Source organism: Oncorhynchus gorbuscha, linkage group LG09 (assembly GCF_021184085.1).
Source record: "Oncorhynchus gorbuscha isolate QuinsamMale2020 ecotype Even-year linkage group LG09, OgorEven_v1.0, whole genome shotgun sequence".
NCBI classification, from domain to species: Eukaryota; Metazoa; Chordata; class Actinopteri; order Salmoniformes; family Salmonidae; genus Oncorhynchus; species Oncorhynchus gorbuscha.
The window spans coordinates 57,897,673-57,919,085 of record NC_060181.1 but is presented as its reverse complement, the minus strand read 5'-3'; the positions used below and the strand labels follow the sequence as shown (position 1 = coordinate 57,919,085).

The following is a 21,413-nucleotide window of genomic DNA, read 5'->3' as shown; positions in this document are numbered from 1 at the left end:
AGAGCAAACAACAAGCTGCACAAGAACTCACTACTGTAATGGTCCAGGTTACAAAGTGACTCAGTGGCTCATGTTTGCATCTCAATGTGAAAAAAAACTGTCTGCATGTTCTTCACAAAGAAGACAACTGATGCTACTGAGCCAGATATCTATGTGTCAGGGGAGGATCTCCAGGTGGTATCTGATTTGAAGTAACTTGGCATCATACTTGATTCCAACCTCTCTTTTAAAAAGCAGGTGAAAAAGGTAATTCAAATAACCAATTTCAACCTAGCTAATTTTCGATTTATATGAAATTGTAGGGGTAGCAAAACTGTACTTCAAATCTATGATGCTCCCCCACTTAACATACTGCTTGACTAGTTGGGGCCAAGCTTGCTGTACAACATTAAAACATATTCAGTCTGCCTACAAACAGGCTCTCAAAGTGCTTGAAAGGAAGCCCAATAGCCATCATCACTGTTACATCCTCAGAAAGCATGAGCTCATGAGTTGGGAAAATCTTGTGCAATACACCGACGCATGTCTTGTATTCAAGATTCTAAGTGCCCTGGCTCCCACTCCACTCAGTACTTTTGTTAAACAGAAAACCCAAACATATGGCAGCAGATCCACAAGGTCTGAAATGGGAGGTGACTGTATAGTTCCCTTAAGGAAAAGCACCTTTAGTCAATCTGCTTTCTCTGTGAGAGCTTCCCATGTCTGGAATACACTGCCGCCAGACACACATAACTGCACCACATATCACACTTTCACAAAAACATGAAGACATGGTTAAAGGTCAATCAGATTTGTGAACATAATCCCTAGCTGTGTATTGCCGCTTTCCATGTTGTCTGTTGTCTGTAGCTTGTGAGGTGTGGAAACACTGTTGTTTTTATGGAATTGGACTTGTTGCTTGCTTGTCCTATGTTGCTCTGTGTGTGCTCACTGCTCATTGATTGTCTGTATTGTAATCGTTTTTAATAACCTGCCCAGGGACTGCGGTTGAAAATTAGCTGGTTGGATAACTTTTACCGGAACTTTTACTGAAACGTTGATTAATGTGCACTGTTCCTGTAATTATATATTTTTTAAACTCAAAGTCAATATTGTTGGTCAGGGCAGATTTCCCACTCGCCATAGGCAGATTGTTACGAGGCACCCCGCCCTGTGTCCTCTATACCTGCGTCTCTTTCTCTTGCCAATGACGAGGATTTCGGCCTTGTCGGGTGTCTGAAATACATCCTGTGCATTCTGCTTGTTGAAGAAAAACATCTTTGTCTAATCCGAGGTGAGTGATCGCTGTCCTGATATCTAGAAGCTCTTTTCTGCTGTAAGATACGGTGGCAGAAACATTATGTACCAACTAAGTCACAAATAACGGGAACCCCCCCCCCAAATAATAGCACAATTAGTTAGATACCCATAAAACGGCTTCCATTTCTTCAGGCGCCATCTCTTTTTCAAATCAGCACCCTAGCTGATTTGGAAAGGCACACACCTGTCTATATAATGTCCCACAGATGACAGTGCATGTCAGAGCAAAAACCAAGCCACGAGGTCAAAGGAATTGCCCGTAGAGCTCTGAGAGAGGATTGTGTCAAGGCACAGATCTGGGGAAGGGTACCAAAAAATGTCTGCAGCATTGAAGGTCCCCAAGAACACAGTGAGAAACAGGATTCTCTGGTCTGATGAAACCAAGGTTGAACTCATTGGCCTGATTGCGAAGCGCCACGACTGGAGGAAACCTGGCACCATCCCCACGGTGAAGAATGGTGGTGGCAGCATCATGCTGTGGGAATGTTTTTCAGCAGCAGGGACTGGGAGCCTAGTCAGGATTGAGGCAAAGAGGAATGGAGCAAAATAGAGAGAGATCCTTGATGGAAACCTGCTCCAGAGCACTCTGCACCTCAGACCGGGACAAAAATTATCCTAAGCACACAGCCAAGACAACGCAGGCGTGGCTTCAGGACAAGTCTCTGAATGTCCTTGAGTGGCCCAGCCAGAGCCTGGACTTGAACCCAATCAAATATCTCTGGAGATACCTGAAAATAGCTGTGCAGCAATGCTCCCCATCCAACCTGATAGATCCTCTTGAGAGGATCTACAGAGAAGAATGGGAGAAACTCCCCAAATACAAGTGTGTTCAGCTTGTAGTGTCATACCAAGAAGACTCGAGGCTGTAATGACTGCCAAAGGTGCTTCAACAAAGTACTGAGTAAAGGGTCTGAATAATTATGTAAATGTGAGATTTCTGTTAAAAAAAAATAAAAAAATTTGCAGACATTTCTGAAAACCAGTTTTTCTTTGTTATTATGGGGTATTGTGTGTAGATTGATGAGGGAAAAAACAGTTTAATACATTTTGGAAGTAGATTGTAACCTAACAAAATGTGACAAAAGTCAAGAGGTCTGAATGCTTTCTGAAGGCACTGTATATGTATCTATTGTAGGTCCTAGGATAAAATAATTAATAATGTGGAACAAATAAATACCATCAAGGGATACCTTACGACTTACAATAATGAACACCTTGTGAAACAGCGGTGAAATCCAACCTGGCAATTATTTAAGATTTTAATACATAAAAGTGATTTTTTTTTCGGTACAGCTGTGTCATTAATACATTTTCACATATTTTTTTGCACACACGGCAATCACAGACTAAAATACGGAATTCTGTTGTGTAGAATATAGAGGAGGTGGTTGCTGTGTGGGTCGGAGGTTCCGCCTGTCACTTGTTCTCAACAGGCAGCCAATGACGGAATGGAGACTTGAAGAGGGAGACTGCAAGGTCCAGGCACTGCTGCTCTCTTTGTTCTGAGTCTTTGCAGTGCTAGTGTTTTTCGGAAATCTGTGTATCTCACATAGTATGTGCCTAGCATGATAGTGCAAGACAACCTTTAATCAGATAACTACAACATGACAATAACCGTAGCTGTAGCTGATGTAATGAAAAGTTGGAGGGTGGTTGGTAACGGATGACAGGTGGATCCCCATCTGGGTGTTGGGCAGAACACCTAGATCCTGGAGAACAGGAGCAGAGTTATACGGACCAGGCTAGGAGACAGAGACGTAAACAAGCAAACAAGCAAACGCACAGGTTACACTTTACTGTGAGAAAATTTGATGGATTAGTGCAGTGTTATAAATGGGAGATATGTGCTTTTAAACTATTTTGGAAGGTATATCCTACCTCAAGCTGGTCCCCCTCCGACTCAGAGCACAGAGAATCAGACTGATCCGTATGTACTGGCTCTGGTGGGGCTTGGACAGTCAATGGTCCAAAAGTAATTTGGAGGTAAATTGAAGAGGTATATTTTTAGAAACTACAATTTCTTGCTTTCTCAAATGTCAACAAATGCTTAACATACTTTTTCTATTGGGCTTCACTGAGGTTTAGGGCATCAGGGCTTTCAGTGGTCAACCATCCAAGATGGTAACCCTAGGAAGAGAAAAAATATCAGTGTTGGGGAATCTAAAACTAGCTTCAGGTTATTTTGTGTGCAAATGCAAATAGTTATTATCTGAGATGTTTTATATATTCACTTTAACAGATGGTGACCCCAGCTAGGAGCAAAAGAGCAGCGAGGTTTCCCAGGTCTCGCCTTCCTTTTGTCCTTCTTACATTTTTGCCTGGATGCCGTAGCACTTGGTCCCCTTCTTGATTCTGTTCCGGTAGCTCTCCTTCTGTTTCTCCTGTGCCTTGTCGATATTCAGTTTCACCTTGATTGATAACAGGAATAAATGCAATTATGGATCATTTTACAAATACATTTCTTCCTCTTGGAGGGCCAGAATTTTAATTAACAGCGGACAATCATTTTTACCTGGTCAAAAACCTGCACATCCGCTACAGTCCGTGCCTGAAGGTAGTACGCGAAGGCGTTCTGATCGCCAACTACCAACACATCAGGTGGGGTTTCAGTGATCTGAAAGTACGTTATACAAAAATAGCAATAGACAAACAACACTAAGTCAACCACAATTTTGAAAGACTACAGTATATGTAATAATTATATCTACAATTGCATTGTTTACCTTAGTCAACAGCTGCGGCTTCCTTCCGTACTCGGTGGAGGCCTGGAGGCTGATGTTGTGTACGAAGTGAATTACCTTCAGGTTGTTCTCCCCCTATTCCTGGTACCCGTCAAGGGACTCGCCCATGGCGGTCATGAGGGTCTGGTTGGTCCATTCACCAAACCTGGAGGAGGGGGCTAGAAAAGCAATATCAATTGAAACTGTAAGATATTGAAATATGTCTGATTATGTACCATGGAAAAACAAAAACAAATTGTAAAAAATACATTTTAAAAACCATTGGTGATAGAATATAACCTATAACATCCGTACCATGTTCAAGCGCTCATGACCTTAGGGCACCTGGGCATGTGCCCTGCATGCCCAGTTGGTATTCTGCCATTATTAATACAAGTTTAGATAGCTGGCTAGACTAATTTAACAGTATAACAATTGTTAGCTGACATGGCTAATTGAGTGACTGTCAGTGACTGACATAAGATGAGAAAAACTGTTGATGCACAACAACATTTCTAAATTGCACCTTGAGTATCTTACTATTCTAACTCACAACAGTAAATCGAGACCCCGACTGAGTTCCAAAAAAAGTATTATGCTCAGGTAAAACAATTCGCCAAATCTATATTTCCAAGTCATATTCTTGAAGATCAAGCGGTATTGCTTTAATTGGAATGACTAGAAATCTGACAGACTTTGGTTTTTAACGTAACGACATAGCCTATAGAAGCCTACATAACCAACCCATAAAGTAAAATGCAACATCCATTACAGGCGAGCTATGTAAACTCTAATATTGATTTGTCCTGCAATAGATGACGTTCAATTGGTAATATTCATTTTGCCTTCTTCTAATGCCTCTTAAAGGGAAAGTAATGTAAAGTAACTGAAAGTAATCCGATTACGTTACTGAGTTTGGGCATAAAAACAATTACGTTACTGATTACAATTTTGGGTTGGGTAACTAATTACTGTAACAGACTACAACCTACCCAACCCTGCTTACTATCTCATAACCGGTAATCAGATGTATTTATTTTTGCTTGCAGGAATGAGCTTCCATACTGATCTAACTCGGTTGGATAGGACTAAGGTTGGTTTTATATTACGACTCCTTGTATTTTAGAAAATAGCGTATTGCTTATTCAGGGATTTTTTGTTCTTGAATGTAGGTCTCAAGGATTAGAATTTGATGAACACTATCACATAGGCTATACTATTTTCCTAACATGCATGTTTTTCAAATCAGATGACTGAAAATGTATACATTTCAAATTCAAATATCATAGATGACCGCCTCCCCAGGTGGCTGGTGTGGAAATATGCGCAGAGGAAATGATGTGATCATGGTCCTCTTATTACAGTGAGTTGCAGGCTACTTCCTCCTAGGATTTGCCGTAGCCTAGCTCTGCTACATGAAATATCCGCCTAGGGGTTATTACCGTTCGTATATGGAGTGAAGAACACCGGCGAAGTTACTGACCGCAATTTTGCGTTACTTTGGATTATGAACATTCGTTGTATTGTAACATAGTATCGAAGCCGAAGTAGGGCAATGTCGACTGAAACCGGAGTCTTGCATTTAAGAAACCAAACAAATAGGTTCTTGTCGGTGAATTTTCAAGATACAGCAAAATAGCCTGACTTGTGCAGTAAGCACATTGTAGGTTACGTCTGTGCGTCCTCAAATCACTTCGTAAGTTTTCCATGCAAGGTAAGTTGTTTTGGTTTGTTTATATATTTTATTAGGAATGTCTGGCTACCTGTAGGCTAGAGTCCTATGCGCAGCCTATACTTTGGACTTGCGGGGACCCTAAAGAGTACAAATGTAGCCTTGTATGTCGCCCACTATCACAGTAGTTTTTTCGCTCAATAAAGCAGTGAGTGGCATATTCCGTCTCTCACAAGCTTTAGGTCAACCAGACAAGGTTTAATGTATCTATTTGAAATATTAGCCCTATTATTTAGGTCACTTTTTTTCAATCTGAAGAAACAATACATAAAACGACTGTGGAGGAAAACATTTGTGTTACTATTTACAGAAGCCTAGACAGGATCAACGTTACCACAAAAACGAACTCAAACTCTCCTTGACTCAAGTATGTCAAGATATAGGCTAGATTTGGGTATCTGTTTGGCGGCGATTTTTGATGCTCAGGGGTTCCAGTCACTCGTAGGCTCAATTGCGTCAAATTGTCTTTCACTTTGTTAGTGTGCCTTTTGTCATGTAGACTTTGTTGGGAGCATCACTCCTTGATCGTGTGTTTCCATCAAGCCCACGCTGGGCAATAAGCACCACAATGGTCCTGTAGCCAGAGTGGGGGAAGAACTATAAATATTTAACGAGATTGGGGCACACATTGAATACTCCCTGATAGTGTGCTGTCTGTGCACACAAAGTGAACTAAACTAATTACTTTTGGCCTCACTTTGGCTACATTACATAATATGAACACTTTTTTTATATAGCATGTACTTATTAAATATTTGTTCATTACGTTTTGCACGAGTATGTTTTAAGACAAACCCTATCACAGAAATGACGTGCAGAAAAAAAATGTGATCAAATGATCATGCGGCAAAGATTTGAAAGGCATTTCCTTGGCAAAGTAAGCAGACTGGTGCGTCTGAATCTGGTGCATATTTAATTTGAAAGGTATATGGATTTTTGTTTAACACTTACAGGTCATTGGTGTCATAATTTAGAGGTCCTGCTCTTCTCAATGAACTTCTCTCAGGTTACACACACACACACACACACACACACACACACACACACACACACACACACACACACACACACACACACACACACACACACACACACACACACACACACACACACACACACACACACACACACACACACACAGTCAGTTATTGGCTGTGAATGGCAATCTTAATATTAGCAGTTGTCCCTTACTTCCTTCTAATTGATTAAACAAATCATCTCCTTACATCCCATGGGCATCAGTGTCTCTCCAGTGTGTCATAAAGTCTCCAAGGTTAGCCTCCATGCTAAAATGAGTCAAGAGGTAATGATGATGATGTGTACATTCTCTGCTATCTGAGTAATCGGGTTACAGCTGCGACTACTATGTGAGATCATCGTAATGTGTCGAGGCAGGTATTGCCTTGAACCTTGAAAATAGTCTCTTTTGAAGCTGATGATTGACTGCCCTACTGTTGCCATTGTCACACATGTGCACGATATGTGTATTGGCAGGTGAATTTGGTCATGGAATAGACTTCTAGACAGCTTGGAATACATAAATGAGTGGTTGGTCACTGGTCATTTCTTTGGTTGGAATCCATATTGAAGGGAATCTGTAGCTCTGACCTGTCTATGAAACAATGCTAGAAATGGTGCCTATAACTGATAGAAATGTCTTTTGAGGGACGTTGTTAATACTAGTTTGTACCTACTAATGGAGCTGTGTGAGTGGTTGGTGAACTGGAGTGTCTCACTAAGGTTAGTTGATTCCTGGAGTCTGCTGATCGCGGTCAGATAGCGCGACGTCAGTCAGTCTGGACGGAGACAGGGCTCCCACTCTATTCAGTTGAGGTGAAAGGTCCGTCCGACTTGTTCGTGCCTGCTCACCCATAACGTCCCGATAAGCTCTCTTTCTCCAGTGTCTCTCCTGACAATGTAACCATTGTGCTTCGGGCCAGTGACACTAGTAGATGTTGTGGAAATCTATTGTAGACAACTCAGAGCGTTAGCGCTCCTTTCTTCCATAAAGATGTCAAGTTAATTTCAAGTAGTGGTCAAAGCAATGGTATCTTGCGTATGTGATTCTGGATGTGATGATGTTCCCGTTGACGCTCCTTAATGTTTTTTTCAAAACTTTATTTGACTTATGGAGTATTATTATATTCATGCACCCTTCACCTACTGGGGTATTATAATGGCGTACAACAACCAGAAATGCTCTATTCTGATGTTTTGATGTTTTTGTTCAAGTCCATTTCAACGCCAAGTGTTCATGTTGGGTTAGTGGGTTCAACATAGTTTCTGATTCATCATACTGTATTGTCAATTGTTTTTAACAGACGGTTTCCAATTCTCTCCCATAGACACGATCAAAGTAATTATCCCCACATTACATGATATCCACTTCCATTTGAGCAGATAGGCTGGCCTTTCCTCAGCAGATCCGTTCCGCAGCTGTTCTTTCAGAGCACCACAAAGTGTATAATTTGCCCACTGAGGCCTGAACATTTCAGAAAGCAGAGGCGCGCGAGAAAGAAAGAGCGCGATGGAAAGAATAGTCCTCCGACAGCAATCATTTCTCTGTGCACAGTAATTTGGCTGTCAGAAACAGCTGGCAGTATGGGCTGAGACAATAGCAGAGCAGGGGGAGAAGAGAAGAGCTTGCCTTGCTCGGAGACAGAGCGAGGGAGCCCTGGTTGGCCTGCTGGAGGATCAGGTTACACACACGCTGTCATTAACAGCAGACTGTGTCATGCACAGAGATGCAGTGCTTCAAGTCTGAGCAGGAATCTGGGGCTGGCTCAGGCGTGGTGGTGTAAGTGCCTCCGTCTCAAACCAGCCTGGGAGTGAGAGAGAAGAGGTTGTGTGAGAGAGAGCGGAGGGACGGAGGAAGAGCGAGGGAGGCGGGACTTGGCGGAGACTCCGTCGACAGACGAGAGATCTCCTATCGCCGGCGCGTTTTTGGATTCCAACCCATTTTAAACATTGTGCGTTTGAGCTACAGACTGCTGGGTTGTTGCATTGGATTCGTTTATTTCTTCTGCCTCCACAAATACCAACCATTAGTTAACGGGGGCTGAGCTAGAGCTGCGTTTTGCTCTCCGACGCTTACAAGCTGCAAGAGAGTCGTCAGAAGGTAGGAAGTTCTACATAGAAGATCATATGAATTCCCAGGACATAGTGCCTTAAACTACTGCAATGTGCTCGCATAGTTGCTGTCAAACTCCACACAGTTGTCAGTGACTACTTGGATATTCATTTCTCACTGAGCAAACAATTTCTGTACTTACAGCGTTCTTTAAAATGCATTTTTTTAAATCAGGTTTTTCCTTGGTGGACCTTTCTTTTTAATTGACATTTGTCAATAAAACTCACGAGTTCAACTGTTTTATTTCAAATAGTTTTGTTTTCCTCGTATCCCTGGTCGTCCTGAAAAGCAAATGGCAAAACAGTTCATTGCGAGGCTAAATATGAGGACAGAGAAAGCCGATGAATGAAAGTAGTGAATTTGAGCTTTTTCACTGTGGGATTTCCTGAGACTGATAAGGTTTTAAGGACCCATCAGCAGTGAGGTTGGCACTCTTGACCTTATGTGGTGTGCACTGACATGCGAGTAAATTGTACTTTTTTCTGTCTGGATTAGAGTTGGACCTGGCAGTTGTGGATGCGGGGAGGGAGGAGGGGGGGGGCTGCGGAGGAACACAGCATGTGTGTGGCTTTTTAAGACTGTTATTTTTAGTCAAAATCCTTGAGCCTTTAATAATCATAAGCCCTGTGCAGCCACAACATATCAGGATGAGTGCAGCCTCGTCGTCTGGGGCCTAGCTGGCTCTGCAGCCTCGTCGTCTGGGGCCTAGCTGGCTCTGCAGCCTCGTCGTCTGGGGCCTAGCTGGCTCTGCAGCCTCGTCGTCTGGGGCCTGGCTCTGCGTCGTCTGGGGCCTAGCTGGCTCTGCAGCCTCGTCGTCTGGGGCCTAGCTGGCTCTGCAGCCTCGTCGTCTGGGGCCTAGCTGGCTCTGCAGCCTCGTCGTCTGGGGCCTAGCTGGCTCTGGGGCAGCTGGCTCTGCAGCCTCGTCGTCTGGGGCCTAGCTGGCTCTGCAGCCTCGTCGTCTGGGGCCTAGCTGGCTCTGCAGCCGTCTGGGGCCTAGCTGGCTCTGCAGGGTCTGGGGCCTAGCTGGCTCTGGCTCTGCAGCCTCGTCGTCTGGGGCCTAGCTGGCTCTGCAGCCTCGTCGTCTGGGGCCTAGCTGGCTCTGCAGCCTCGTCGTCTGGGGCCTAGCTGGCTCTGCAGCCTCGTCGTCTGGGGCCTAGCTGGCTCTGCAGCCTCGTCGTCTGGGGCCTAGCTGGCTCTGCAGCCTCGTCGTCTGGGGCCTAGCTGGCTCTGCAGCCTCGTCGTCTGGGGCCTAGCTGGCTCTGCAGCCTCGTCGTCTGGGGCCTAGCTGGCTCTGCAGCCTCGGCTGATGCTAGACAGGAAGTCAGACAGCGGCTGTGCCCCAGACAGACTTTGGTCCTACGTGTGTGTCTGCTTCCAGGATCTCCTTTGGTGGCTCTCCAGTGGGTTATTGATTTCAAGTTCTATTCTCTCTTCAAATGTGAGTGAAAGGCAAATCGAGAGGAGACTGGAGTCTGCTGTCTACGCAGACTAAAGCAGACACCGATACGCAGTGTTCCTGGCCCCTCTCTCTCTCTCTCTCTCTCCCTCTCCCACTACCCTGAGACTGCACTGGAGACCATCTGCAATACACATTTTATGAGCTCTTCACTAGCTTCAGAGCTCTTATCGCTCAGCTGTTAGGGGGAAAGTTATGGCCCTCTGGTTCTTCTGCCTTTCCCCATTCCTGGGCTTTGAAGTGGATGTAGTTTACGAGTAGAATTAAACAATGATCAATACCCTATTTTAGCAGTGACCTCTGTTTGATCGATCCCCTGATTTGTGTGATTTGTACATTCATTTGGTTTGTTGAATTATTCCCTCATTTAGACAATTTTAAGGATTCCCTTATTTAACTCAAGTCTGTTTGGAAAGTTCAAATGAGCAGTGTTAGAGATGTGGGGCATGTACGGTTTTGTGTGATGTAATAAGCTGATGGTGAAGAGATGCAAATATGCCATTTTTGGCATGACGTGTCAATGCTCAAACCATTTAGAATTGATCTGCTAGGATTTGTTTCTGCCAGCAGATACCCATAGACTTAGCCATTGCGCTAGTGCTAGTTAGCATTGGCTCGCTAAACTGACTTTCATACTGGACACAGAGACATAAGAGATGGTATCTGTGAGTTCTTTTGACTCTGGGGAAGTAGATAGATAAAGGGCCTCATTGCAAAAAATCCCGAAGTATCCCTTGAAGACTAACATTGGTGAAACTATCGCTAATATCAAACATGTGTGAGTCTGTGGTGTGTTGCAGTTCTTGGACTTCCTTTCCAATTTTGTGATGCTGTTATTTGTTCTCTCTCCATGGCTTCGTAAGGAAGCTAGTTAACACCGAGGATTGAGGCAGAACAGGAGGTTTCTACACATTTAGAAATAGCCTGAAATTTGTCGCCTATTACCTCTGTTCTCAAGGACATTATGTGAAACTTTTGTGTGCTCCTATGCTTCAAGATCAATGAGAGCAGATGGACTACAACGTATTGTCGCCTGTCCTCTGTAATTGAAGGAACAATTGAATGGGAGTTGGTCCCACTCCTACGAAGAATTCTCACTCAGGAATATAAAACAAACCCAGGTCATAATGCTTCCATTTGACAGGAGGGTGTGACTGTGGTGGTCCGGTAGTGCTGTGTGGGAAGCCTCAATCTGACGGGGAGACACGCAGGACTGTGTGTGTGTGTGTGTGTGTGTGTGTGTGTGTGTGTGTGTGTGGCTGGCCGGCCGACTGGCCGGGGGGGGGGGGTTTGCTGATCTTTTTAAGCCCACTCTCAATGGCAAAGCTCACTCTCTGACACAGGACATCAATTCAATAGAAACATATTGGAATTATGTGCTTGGTGAGGTCGCCTATGATTCTTCTTCTCATTGCTACCGTACATTGTGGGCTTCGAAGGCGAAACTACAGTATCTCTGGATATTTGTCCGGGAGTCCAAATGTGACCAAGCGGGTCTGACGGCGGAGAAGAGGTGGAACAAGAGTCTGTGTGATACAAATCAAGGTGGTATTGGAGAGCTGTGTCCCTGCAGCACACTGAACTTCATCAGTGGGTCATTCAGAGGGAGAGTGTTTGTGCATTCCACTTCCTGCAAACATTGCTAAAGGTCATAGAGACTGTGTTTGAATTGGCCCTGTCGAGTGTTGTGTTGGTGGTCCACACAGAGAAATTTGCGGTGCCATGGTGACTGCTGCCGGTCGCAGTATACTCTGTCCATCAATATGCTGACTTCTCGTCTTGAATGTCTTCATCGTGGCGCTTGAATAATTGCCCTTGATATATCTCTAGCACAAAGCACATATATGTATTTTTTTTTTTGATTGTTCAGGAATTCACTTGATGCTCGGGGTTTTAGTACATTTTTAGAGCTTCTGTGATTGCAATCGTACATTTACCATTTCTTGCTTTCAAGTCTCACCTGAACAAAGTGTCAGCGGTTGAGGCTGAAGGCGACAGGGTTATGTTTCGTTCAGATCCTTGGCTGCGGGTTTGATACCATTGAATACAGCCATCTCCTCAATCCAATGTAATTTCAAAGTAAACAAGGTTGTTTTGGCCATGTCATTCGTCCCTGCCAACATCTTCCATTCTACTCAGTGAGGAATGGATCATCTGAGACTAAGGAGAAACAAAATGGCCGTTCAAGCCTGACCATTTTCAGGAGGGTCTCTCTGGTCGTTGTCGAAGCCCGAGTAATGGTAAAAAAAAAAAAGTACTGCTGAAAGAGAAGACATCTTTTGTCTCAGATTACAAGGGATACACACGGGGGCATGTGTATTATATCAGAAATGACCCTATCCTGCACTGAACCGAACCTGCTGCGCTCACCTCTTACCAGGAAAGGAGTGTCAGTACTGTGAGTTTACAAGAAAAGGCCCATTTGCATTTGATGACATTCCTTACATTGTGAGAGAGTCGGCTGTTGAGTGAAGCCCCGGAGAGAGAAAGGAGAGGGAGAGAGCCCAGGCAGGGCTACGGCAGGGTCAGAATGGGCCACTGTAGGGTCCTGGGGGCCACGGAGGGCTGCCTGCCTGTGGGCTTTTTACTTCATCTTTAATCTCCCATTTGAGGCCCCTAGCAAGGGTGGAGGAGGATTTCCATAGCTTCATGAATGTTTTCTTCCAATGAACAGATTTAGTGTGATTATGGCAACCCCCAGTTGTTAGCTGTCTTGCGTGCCGTAATTAATTAACGTAGCAGAGTTGTTTGCGGCCCTGGAGTTCTTTCGACTGTTTAGCTTTTACAGAGCTCTCTGTCTCCCTCTCTGTCTCCCTTTGTGGATTGTTCATTTTCTTTTGTTTGCATTTTTTTAAATTGTAGGATGACACATTCTTGAAGTGTAATATCTCTAAATGGAAGTGCAAATGCTGCATGAATATGCAAGCCCCCCCACCCCCCCCCCCAAACATCACACAAAACCAATGATTAATCATTGGATGAGTTAAACAGCAGTGCCTGGGTAAGACAGAAGTTGTCATTGCTCTTGATTTGAAGCACTGCACTTAAACTTAAGTGTGGCATTTCACTGCTGTTCAATTGGAAGCAAGGCCATTTTCTTTGCCTTCCCATGCTCCTAGTACACTATAATAAAAAACACTAACATCTCATTTGTTGGTTGAAATTGGCAATTTTTTTTCCAATTTTGAATTGTTTTTAGTTTTGTATATGGCATATGCAATCTGTTGTGCAGTTATGAGATACTCCTGTTTCTCATATAGCCTATAGTATTTATATTTGCCGTACGCCACACCTATCTTTAACTCTGACTATTCTCAGCTCTCTCTGTGGAGTTTCCAGACAGGTCTAGTGAACAACCGAATAAACACTGCAAATCTATGTCTGCTTTACTTTGTTCGCGCTGATACACTTGGCTGTTTGGCTGTGAGCAGCGATTGGTGGCGTGTTTGATTCGATGTGCTGTGTGAGTCTGCTGTGTAAATGCAAGGTGAGCTCGCAGGGGGCTAGTTTGCCCCCAGCGCTGTCTGTGTCACACCCATATCTACCTCGGAGCGGGCCATCTGCGTATTCCTGGTGTCACGCTCCTCTCTGAGTGGGATGGGGACATGTGGGGGGAGGCATGGGCCCCGGAGCAGGACAAGACTGGGTCAGCTGTGCCTTGCTCTGCCCAGCTCTCCCTGTGGATCCTCTGGGGCTATTTGTGCCATGGTAACTATGCCAGCGCCAGCTCAGACACAGATTCCACCTCCTGTCTCCCAGCTCGGCAGCCTGATGACTCAGCAGCTCCTGCAGGGCTCCCAGGCCCAAGCAACACACACTCACACACTCACACACTCACACACTCACACACTCACACACTCACTCACTCACTCACTCACTCACTCACTCACTCACTCACTCACTCACTCACTCACTCACTCACTCACTCACTCACTCACTCACTCACTCACTCACTCACTCACTCACTCACTCACTCACTCACTCAATATACTGTTATACAATGCATCGCACCAATCGTTACCTGAGCATATCGCAACCGACCAAACAAACAAACATATGATGGAGTCATGGTGGTTGGGTAGAAGCGGATGAATCCAAATATCTGGTGTATGTGACAACAGTCAACACCGAAATGTTCATCTTGATGCAAATGTAGGGTTTTGAAAAGGAGCAGGGACTTTGAATCGTTTGAGAGGGAAGGAAGACTGCATGAAACTTGATTCTTTCCTCGAGCTGCCTTGACCACAACGTGGCCACATTTTTGGTCCCACTTGGTCCTCAAAGACAACATCTCAGCAAAGCCTTTCCACTGCCAACACCCACCCCTTCCAATCCCCTGCTTATGTACTTTATAGGGCGCTCTGTATTTTTTATTTATTGTGTTTTTTATTTTTTATCCTTCCCTTGGTCGAGTACTACAGTGATACTAGATTCTATCCCAAGATACAGCACAACCCTGTCAGGATGTCGGCTCTGTTAAGTCATTGCAACTAAGAGACTGCCAGAGGTTTCAATATGCAGGGACAGAGGGAGCACAAGCACACAACTCCCAAAAATGTACCGCTCTTTCTGTTTTGCTCAATGTGTTCTGCAGATGTTGCTGGCCTCGTTTGTCTCCAACTTGCGGCCTAATATCAGGAGGAGCACATCGTAATCCCTCAGCCAAACTACTGCATCAGATCTGTCCGACTCTGCCTTGCCGAACCCAACTTGTTAATCTATCACCTGGTATTGGTGCAAGCTCAAGATGGCGGTAGGGTTTTTGCCTTTGATATGGTTCAAAAGCTAGGGTATCCTCTCTCAAATTGGGTTGCATTCTTGTCTTTGTGCGGAGGCAGACTGCAGACGGTGACATTTTTTTTGTCAAATATACCAAATGAAACACTCCATTTTTAGTTGAAGGCTAGAGGCAGATTAAGTGGAAGTGGCTGAGATGCATCGGACAGATAATTGAGGTGATCTATTAAGTGCCTGGGGGAACACATCCTGAATCACTGTGTTGGGGAGATCTGTGTCATTTTATTCCACCCCTGTCTGCTTCTGCACCCGTGGTGTTTGTTGCAAAAATCTGTTAGTTACCCAAAATCAGGGGGGAACACCATAGTGCCCACAAAGCTCATCACTAAGCTAAGGACTCTGGGACTAAACACCTCCCAACAACCTCTTCCTCAATGTGAGCAAGACTAAGGAAAAGGCGGGCCGACTATAGGAAAAGGCGGGCCGAACAGGCCCCCATTAACATCGACGGGGCTGTAGTGGAGCTGGTCGAGTGTTTCAAGTTCCCTGGTGTCCACATCAACGAACTATCATGGTCCAAACATAACCAAGACAGTTGTGAAGAGGGCACGACAAAACCTTTTCCACCTCAGGAGACTGAAAAGATTTTGCATGTGTCCCCAGATCATCAAAAGGTTCTACATCTGCACCATCGAGATCATCCTGACCGGCTGGATCACCGCCTGGTATGGCAACTGCTTGGCATCGGACCGTAAGGCACTACAGAGAGTAGTGCGAACGGCCCAGTACATCACTGGGGCCAAGCTTCCTCCCATCCAGGACCTGTATAATAGGTGATGTCAGAGGAAAGCCCATAAAATTGTCAGACTCCAGTCACTCAATAGACTTTTCTCTGCTACCGAACGGCAAGCGGTACCGGATCGCCAAGACTAGGACCAAGAGGCTCCTCAACAGGTTCCACCCCAAAGCCATAAGACTGCTGAACAAATAAATGGGTAGAGTCTGATTTTTGGCAGCATGATAACCTCGCTGGTCCGTGCTGCCTAGAGTCCCATTCACAAGGGGGCGACAGCTGCCTTTTTTTGTTTGTCTTTGTGGTGAAAGCAAGCAAAAGTAATCTGCCCTTGCTATATGCTGCTAGTAGTAGCTAGCTTTAGTCTGACTAAAAATTTAGCAAACTAGCTAGCCTTTTTAGCTTCCCATGTCTCCATGTGAATAATTTGATGTATAGTTGCGTAAAATATGTCCTGGCAAATATGTGTACACTTACAACATTATCCCAATTTTGGTATGCTACTTCAATGTATTCATTCCCATATTAGCTAAAAACAGAATATACTTTTTAGTGATGGAGGAGAAGAAAAAAAGAAGCACGACTACAGCTGTTTTTACAAAATAGCATAGAATCACATAGTAATCCCTTCTAAACAAAATACCTTGTTGGAGGATTCTAATGTTTGGATTATATTTGGTTTATATTTGGTTATCAGTGCAAAATGGGATGCTTATTCAATGCCAAGCTAAATCAAGACCACAATCTTGAAGTGATTTTTGAAGTTGATTAGCTTCCCACATTTCCGTGTGAAATAATCCGATTTATAATTGGATAAATATTATACTTGACGGTGTAACCTAAAACATTATCACAAATTTGAATGAGGCTTGAATGTATTCACTCACATACAGTGGGGCAAAAAAGTATTCAGTCAGCCACCAATTGTGCAAGTTCTCCCACTTAAAAATATGAGAGAGGCCTGTAATTTTCATCATAGGTACTCAACTATGACAGACAAAATGAGGGGGGAAAAATCCAGAAACTCACACTAGGATTTTTAATGAATTTATTTGCAAATTATGGTGGAAAACAAGTATTTGGTCACCTACAAACAGGCAAGATTTCTGGCAATCTTCCTCGATCTGAGGCTCCACGCAAAATCTCACCCCGTGGGGTCAAAATGATCACAAGAACGGTGAGCAAAAATCCCAGAACCACACGGGGGGACCTAGTGAATGACCTGCAGAGAGCTGGGACCAAAGTAACAAAGCCTACCATCAGTAACAAACTACGCCTCCAGGGACTCAAATCCTGCAGTGCCAGACGTGTCCCCCTGCTTAAGCCAGTACATGTCCAGGCCCGTCTGAAGTTTGCTAGAGAGCATTTGGATGACCCAGAAGAAGATTGGGAGAATGTCATATGGTCAGATGAAACCAAAATATAACTTTTTGGTAAAAACTCAACTTGTCGTTTTTGGAGGACAAAGAATGCTGAGTTGCATCCAAAGAACACCATACCTTCTGTGAAGCATGGGGGTGGAAATATCATGCTTTGGGCTGTTTTTCTGCAAAGGGACCAGGACGACTGATCTGTGTAAAGGAAAGAATGAATGGGACCATGTATCGTGAGATTTTGAGTGAAAACCTCCTTCCATCAGTAAGGGCATTGAAGATGAAACGTGGCTGGGTCTTTCAGCATGACAATGATCCCAAACACACCGCCCAGGCAACAAAGGAGTGGCTTCGTAAGAAGCATTTCAAGGTCCTGGAGTGGCCTAGCCAGTCTCCAGATCTCAACCCCATAGAAAATCTTTGGAGGGAGTTGAAAGTCCGCGTTGCCCAGCAACAGCCCTAAAACATCACTGCTCTAGAGGAGATCTGCATGGAGGAATGGGCCAAAATACCAGCAACAGTGTGTGAAAACATTTGACCTCTGTCATTGCCAACAAAGGGTATATAACAAAGTATTGAGAAACTTTTGTTATTGACCAAATACTTGTTTTCCACCATAATTAGCAAATAAATTCATAAAAAATCCTACAATGTGATTTTCTGGATTTTTTTCTCATTTTGTCTGTCATAGTTGAAGTGTACCTATGATAAATTACAGGCCTCATCTTTTTAAGTGGGAGAACTTGCACAATTGGTGGCTGACTAAATACTTTTTTTGCCCCACTGTATCAGCAAAAAAGGTCATGTTTTTGGCATAGGGGAAAAAGCACATGGCTCGCTTTTTATGTATTTGAATTTTTTAACCAAAATAGCCTGGAATCACTAGTTATTACTTCTAAACAAAATACTTTTTTTGTGGTGGGGGGGATTAATAAAGCTACATTATCATTTGGTTTATTGTCGCTGAGATAATATTTGGTTGTCAATGCAAAATAGACCACTTTGATGCATTCGGAAATTATTCAGACCCCTTGACTTTTCCCACATTTTGTTACAGCCTCATTCTAAAATGGATTAAATAGTGCCCCCCTCCCTCAATCTCCACACAATACCCCATGATGACAAAGCAAAAACAGCTGTTTTTTTTGGTCGACCTTTTTGCAGTATGATGCTGCCACCACCATGCTTCTTCGTCGGGATGGTGCCAGGTTTTCTCCAGAGTGTCAAATCGTGGTGGTTTCAAACTTCTTCAATTTAAGAATGATCCATCCTGGTCTTGGGGACCTTCAATGCTGCAGAAATTTTTTCATACCCTTCCCCAAATCTGTGCCTCAACACAATCCTGTCTCAGAGCTCTACAGACAATTCCTTCGACCTCATGGCTTGGTTTTTGCTCTGACATGCACTGTCATCTGTGGGACCTTTATATAGACCGGTGTGTGCCTTTCCAAATTCTGTCCAATCAACTGAAATATACCACAAGTGGAATCCAAGTTGTGTAAACATCTCAAGGTTGATCAATGGACACAGGATGCACCTGAGCTCAATTTCGAGTCTCATTAGCAAAAGGTCTGAGAATTTGTGAATAAGGTATTTTTATACATTTGCATAAATGTCAACCTATTTTCTCTTTGTCATTATGGAGTATTGTATGTGGATAAATAAAAGGTCATCTATTTTAGAATAAGGCCGTAACGTAACAAGATGTGGAAAAAGCCAAGGGGTCTGAATACTTTCTGAAGGCACTGGTAGATCAGACCAAGGAACCAAGCGAGTTGGTGGTAACAAAAACCCGCTTCATTGCCTACACAACACTGCACCCACGGCTGCGCAAGGAATGATCAGGCACATGAACATTTTCATGTGGCACGGGGGTATGTAGGAATTTCGAGAGTAGTACAAGGAGCTTCCCCTTTTAGTGACAAAACGGCATTGCATCATTGCACTACAAACTATGCTTTTCCATTGGGTGTATATACTCCTTTACCTGTCTGTACCCTGGGCTCATTTTTGGGTGGCACACTTCACCTGCCCCCCTCCCTTTCCTCCACAGTGCCCTACCCTACCTGGTTGTCACTCTTTAACACAGCCACAAAGTCATTATGGCTAAAGCCCGACCATTTATACCACTTTTCTTCTTAATCTGATTTCAAATCTAATCTTAACCTTAACCTCATTGCTAACCTCATGCCTAACCCTAACCTTAAATTTTTGTCGCGAATTTGGACTTTGTGGCTGCATTATCCCCCGGTCCCTCTGCGCTCTCGTTGCCCCCCATGCCATACTTGTGCCCCCCCCCCCCCCTCGGTCCTCTTACCCCCACGCTGCTCTGCACAGAGCCCATGATTATCTTTCAGTGGCAGCCTCTGTTTTGTGCTCTGGTTTTAGAAAGGAGCAACATGTGGTCTGTGTGTGAGCGGGGCCATACAGACGCCGTTGGGGTAATGCTAACATTGCGTGCTTAATCATTTATGTCTGGGAGCCGGCACAAAGGCTTTGGGAGAAACACTGGGGTATTTATCAGCGGGCAGACACAAACACTGCCAAGATAACGGTCTGCCCTGGCTTAGTATGTCATGAACACGCTGCATGGGGAATAGGTGGCGGAATTGTAGGGAGTATGTTGCCGTTGGCCAAAAATCGTCAAGTCTTATCAATGTGGAGTTGGTACAGGAATAGTTTGGAAAACATGCGTCCTCTTTATGGGGTGTGGATGTGTTGCCATGGAGTGCGGTGGGCTCTGTTTGAATCAGTCCGACAGGTCACAGCCGAAGTCAAACGGACCTAAATGTACATTTTTAGGTTGCTGTGCCTAAAGATGCATGCGATATGGAATGGTTAAAGGCAGCCTCTTCATTTGGAATGTTTCTATTTGGGCTCCCTGCTGTGATCATCTCGTCCTCCTCTTCGTTCTCCTCCTGCGTCTGTCTGCTCCACTCGCTGCCAAGTAGTCTGTCTCTTTCTCCCAGTACAGCTCAGCCAATAGGAGAGCACTAGTCGCCCAATTGCTTGCCACTCAATGCCTTGTTGCCAGGACAACAGGAAGGAATGAGACCCACTTTACTTGAGCATTTTAAACTTGGTGTTGACTCTTTACTGAAAACAAGGAAAGGTCTTTTTTTCCTCTCAGTAAAATTCCCCTCTGTCATGGTGCTCCTTTAGAATTCAATCCTTTACTTTCATCTCTTTCTTTCCTTTTATCCTGTCACACCATTGGCGTGATTTCATTTTAGTGGACATAACAAAGGCATTTATACAGAAGCTGCTTGTCAATTTATCTGTGTGATGCAAGTAAATGTGTTTTGTCTTGTCAGGGAATCTTCTGAGTACATAGATTGTAAGCTAGGTCCACGTTTAGCGAACACACTATTCCAATGGAACTTCTACTCTTGTCTTCCAGGTCTACAATGTTAGACGGAGACATGTTTTTCCTGGTCTTCATACTTCTGGTTTTACCCTCCTCCAGCGTGAAAGGTGAGTTAATAAAACTGTCTGTCAAGGGCATGATTTGGCTCTCATTCTGTCCCCGTGCCGCTCTCCCTCTCCCCACGCTGTCTTGCAGCATTTTTTAACAACTGCAGTGACAGGCTCTCAGACTGAGCTCTGGGAGAACTGAGGATTTCACACTGTCACTGTCTGGCTGGCTGGGGATACTTATTATTCTGCATCATCTACTTTAGTGTAGCAGCTAAATGATAGAACTCTCAAATCAAAGAGAGAAGAAAATGAGGAGGGTTGAATATACCAAAGCTCCTGCACTAAGATGACCACGATATGACCATGATATTCACAAGGCCGAGCAGCCACACAGTATACTGTATGCCATTATCGATGGTTAAATGTGTTTTTCCTTTTCGGCTCTGTCCCATGTCTGACTGTGTTTCCCGTGCAGATGAGGGGAGAGTGAGCGACTACGAGTGTGCGTGCGACGGGCCGTCATGCGACGGAGGAGACCGGTGTTTTGGTCAGCAGTGCTTCTCGGCCCTCTCCGTCCAGAACGCCATTTCCGTCCAGCGGAAGGGATGCATTGTGGGCCGGAGCGAGGAGTCCATAAGTTGCGAAAGCCCCCCATCCCATAACCCGACGGTGGAGTGCTGCCATGGCGACCTTTGCAACATGAATGTCACAGTGGCAACACCAGCGAGAGGTGACCCATTTATTCTCGCGGGATTC

At 44.5% G+C, this 21,413-nt stretch overlaps 1 protein-coding gene and 1 long non-coding RNA gene across 2 annotated transcripts in view; one reads left to right on the top strand and one right to left on the bottom strand.

The window, feature by feature from the left end:
- Positions 1-2,533: 2,533 nt before the first annotated feature.
- On the bottom strand, positions 2,534-4,162 carry LOC124043052. Its single transcript, XR_006840258.1, has 5 exons — positions 4,023-4,162; positions 3,812-3,913; positions 3,610-3,707; positions 3,178-3,426; positions 2,534-3,008 (listed from the first exon to the last, which is right to left on the bottom strand). It is a non-coding gene; the product is annotated as an uncharacterized LOC124043052 (long non-coding RNA).
- A 4,231-nt stretch (positions 4,163-8,393) lies between these two features.
- The window catches only part of LOC124043819 (activin receptor type-1-like), a 32,001-nt gene continuing 18,981 nt past the window's right edge, over positions 8,394-21,413 (top strand). The window contains 3 exon segments of the mRNA XM_046362813.1: positions 8,394-8,869; positions 20,641-20,714; positions 21,133-21,387. Of these exon segments, the coding sequence (XP_046218769.1) occupies positions 20,648-20,714; positions 21,133-21,387 (322 nt within the window). The 5' untranslated portion in view covers positions 8,394-8,869; positions 20,641-20,647.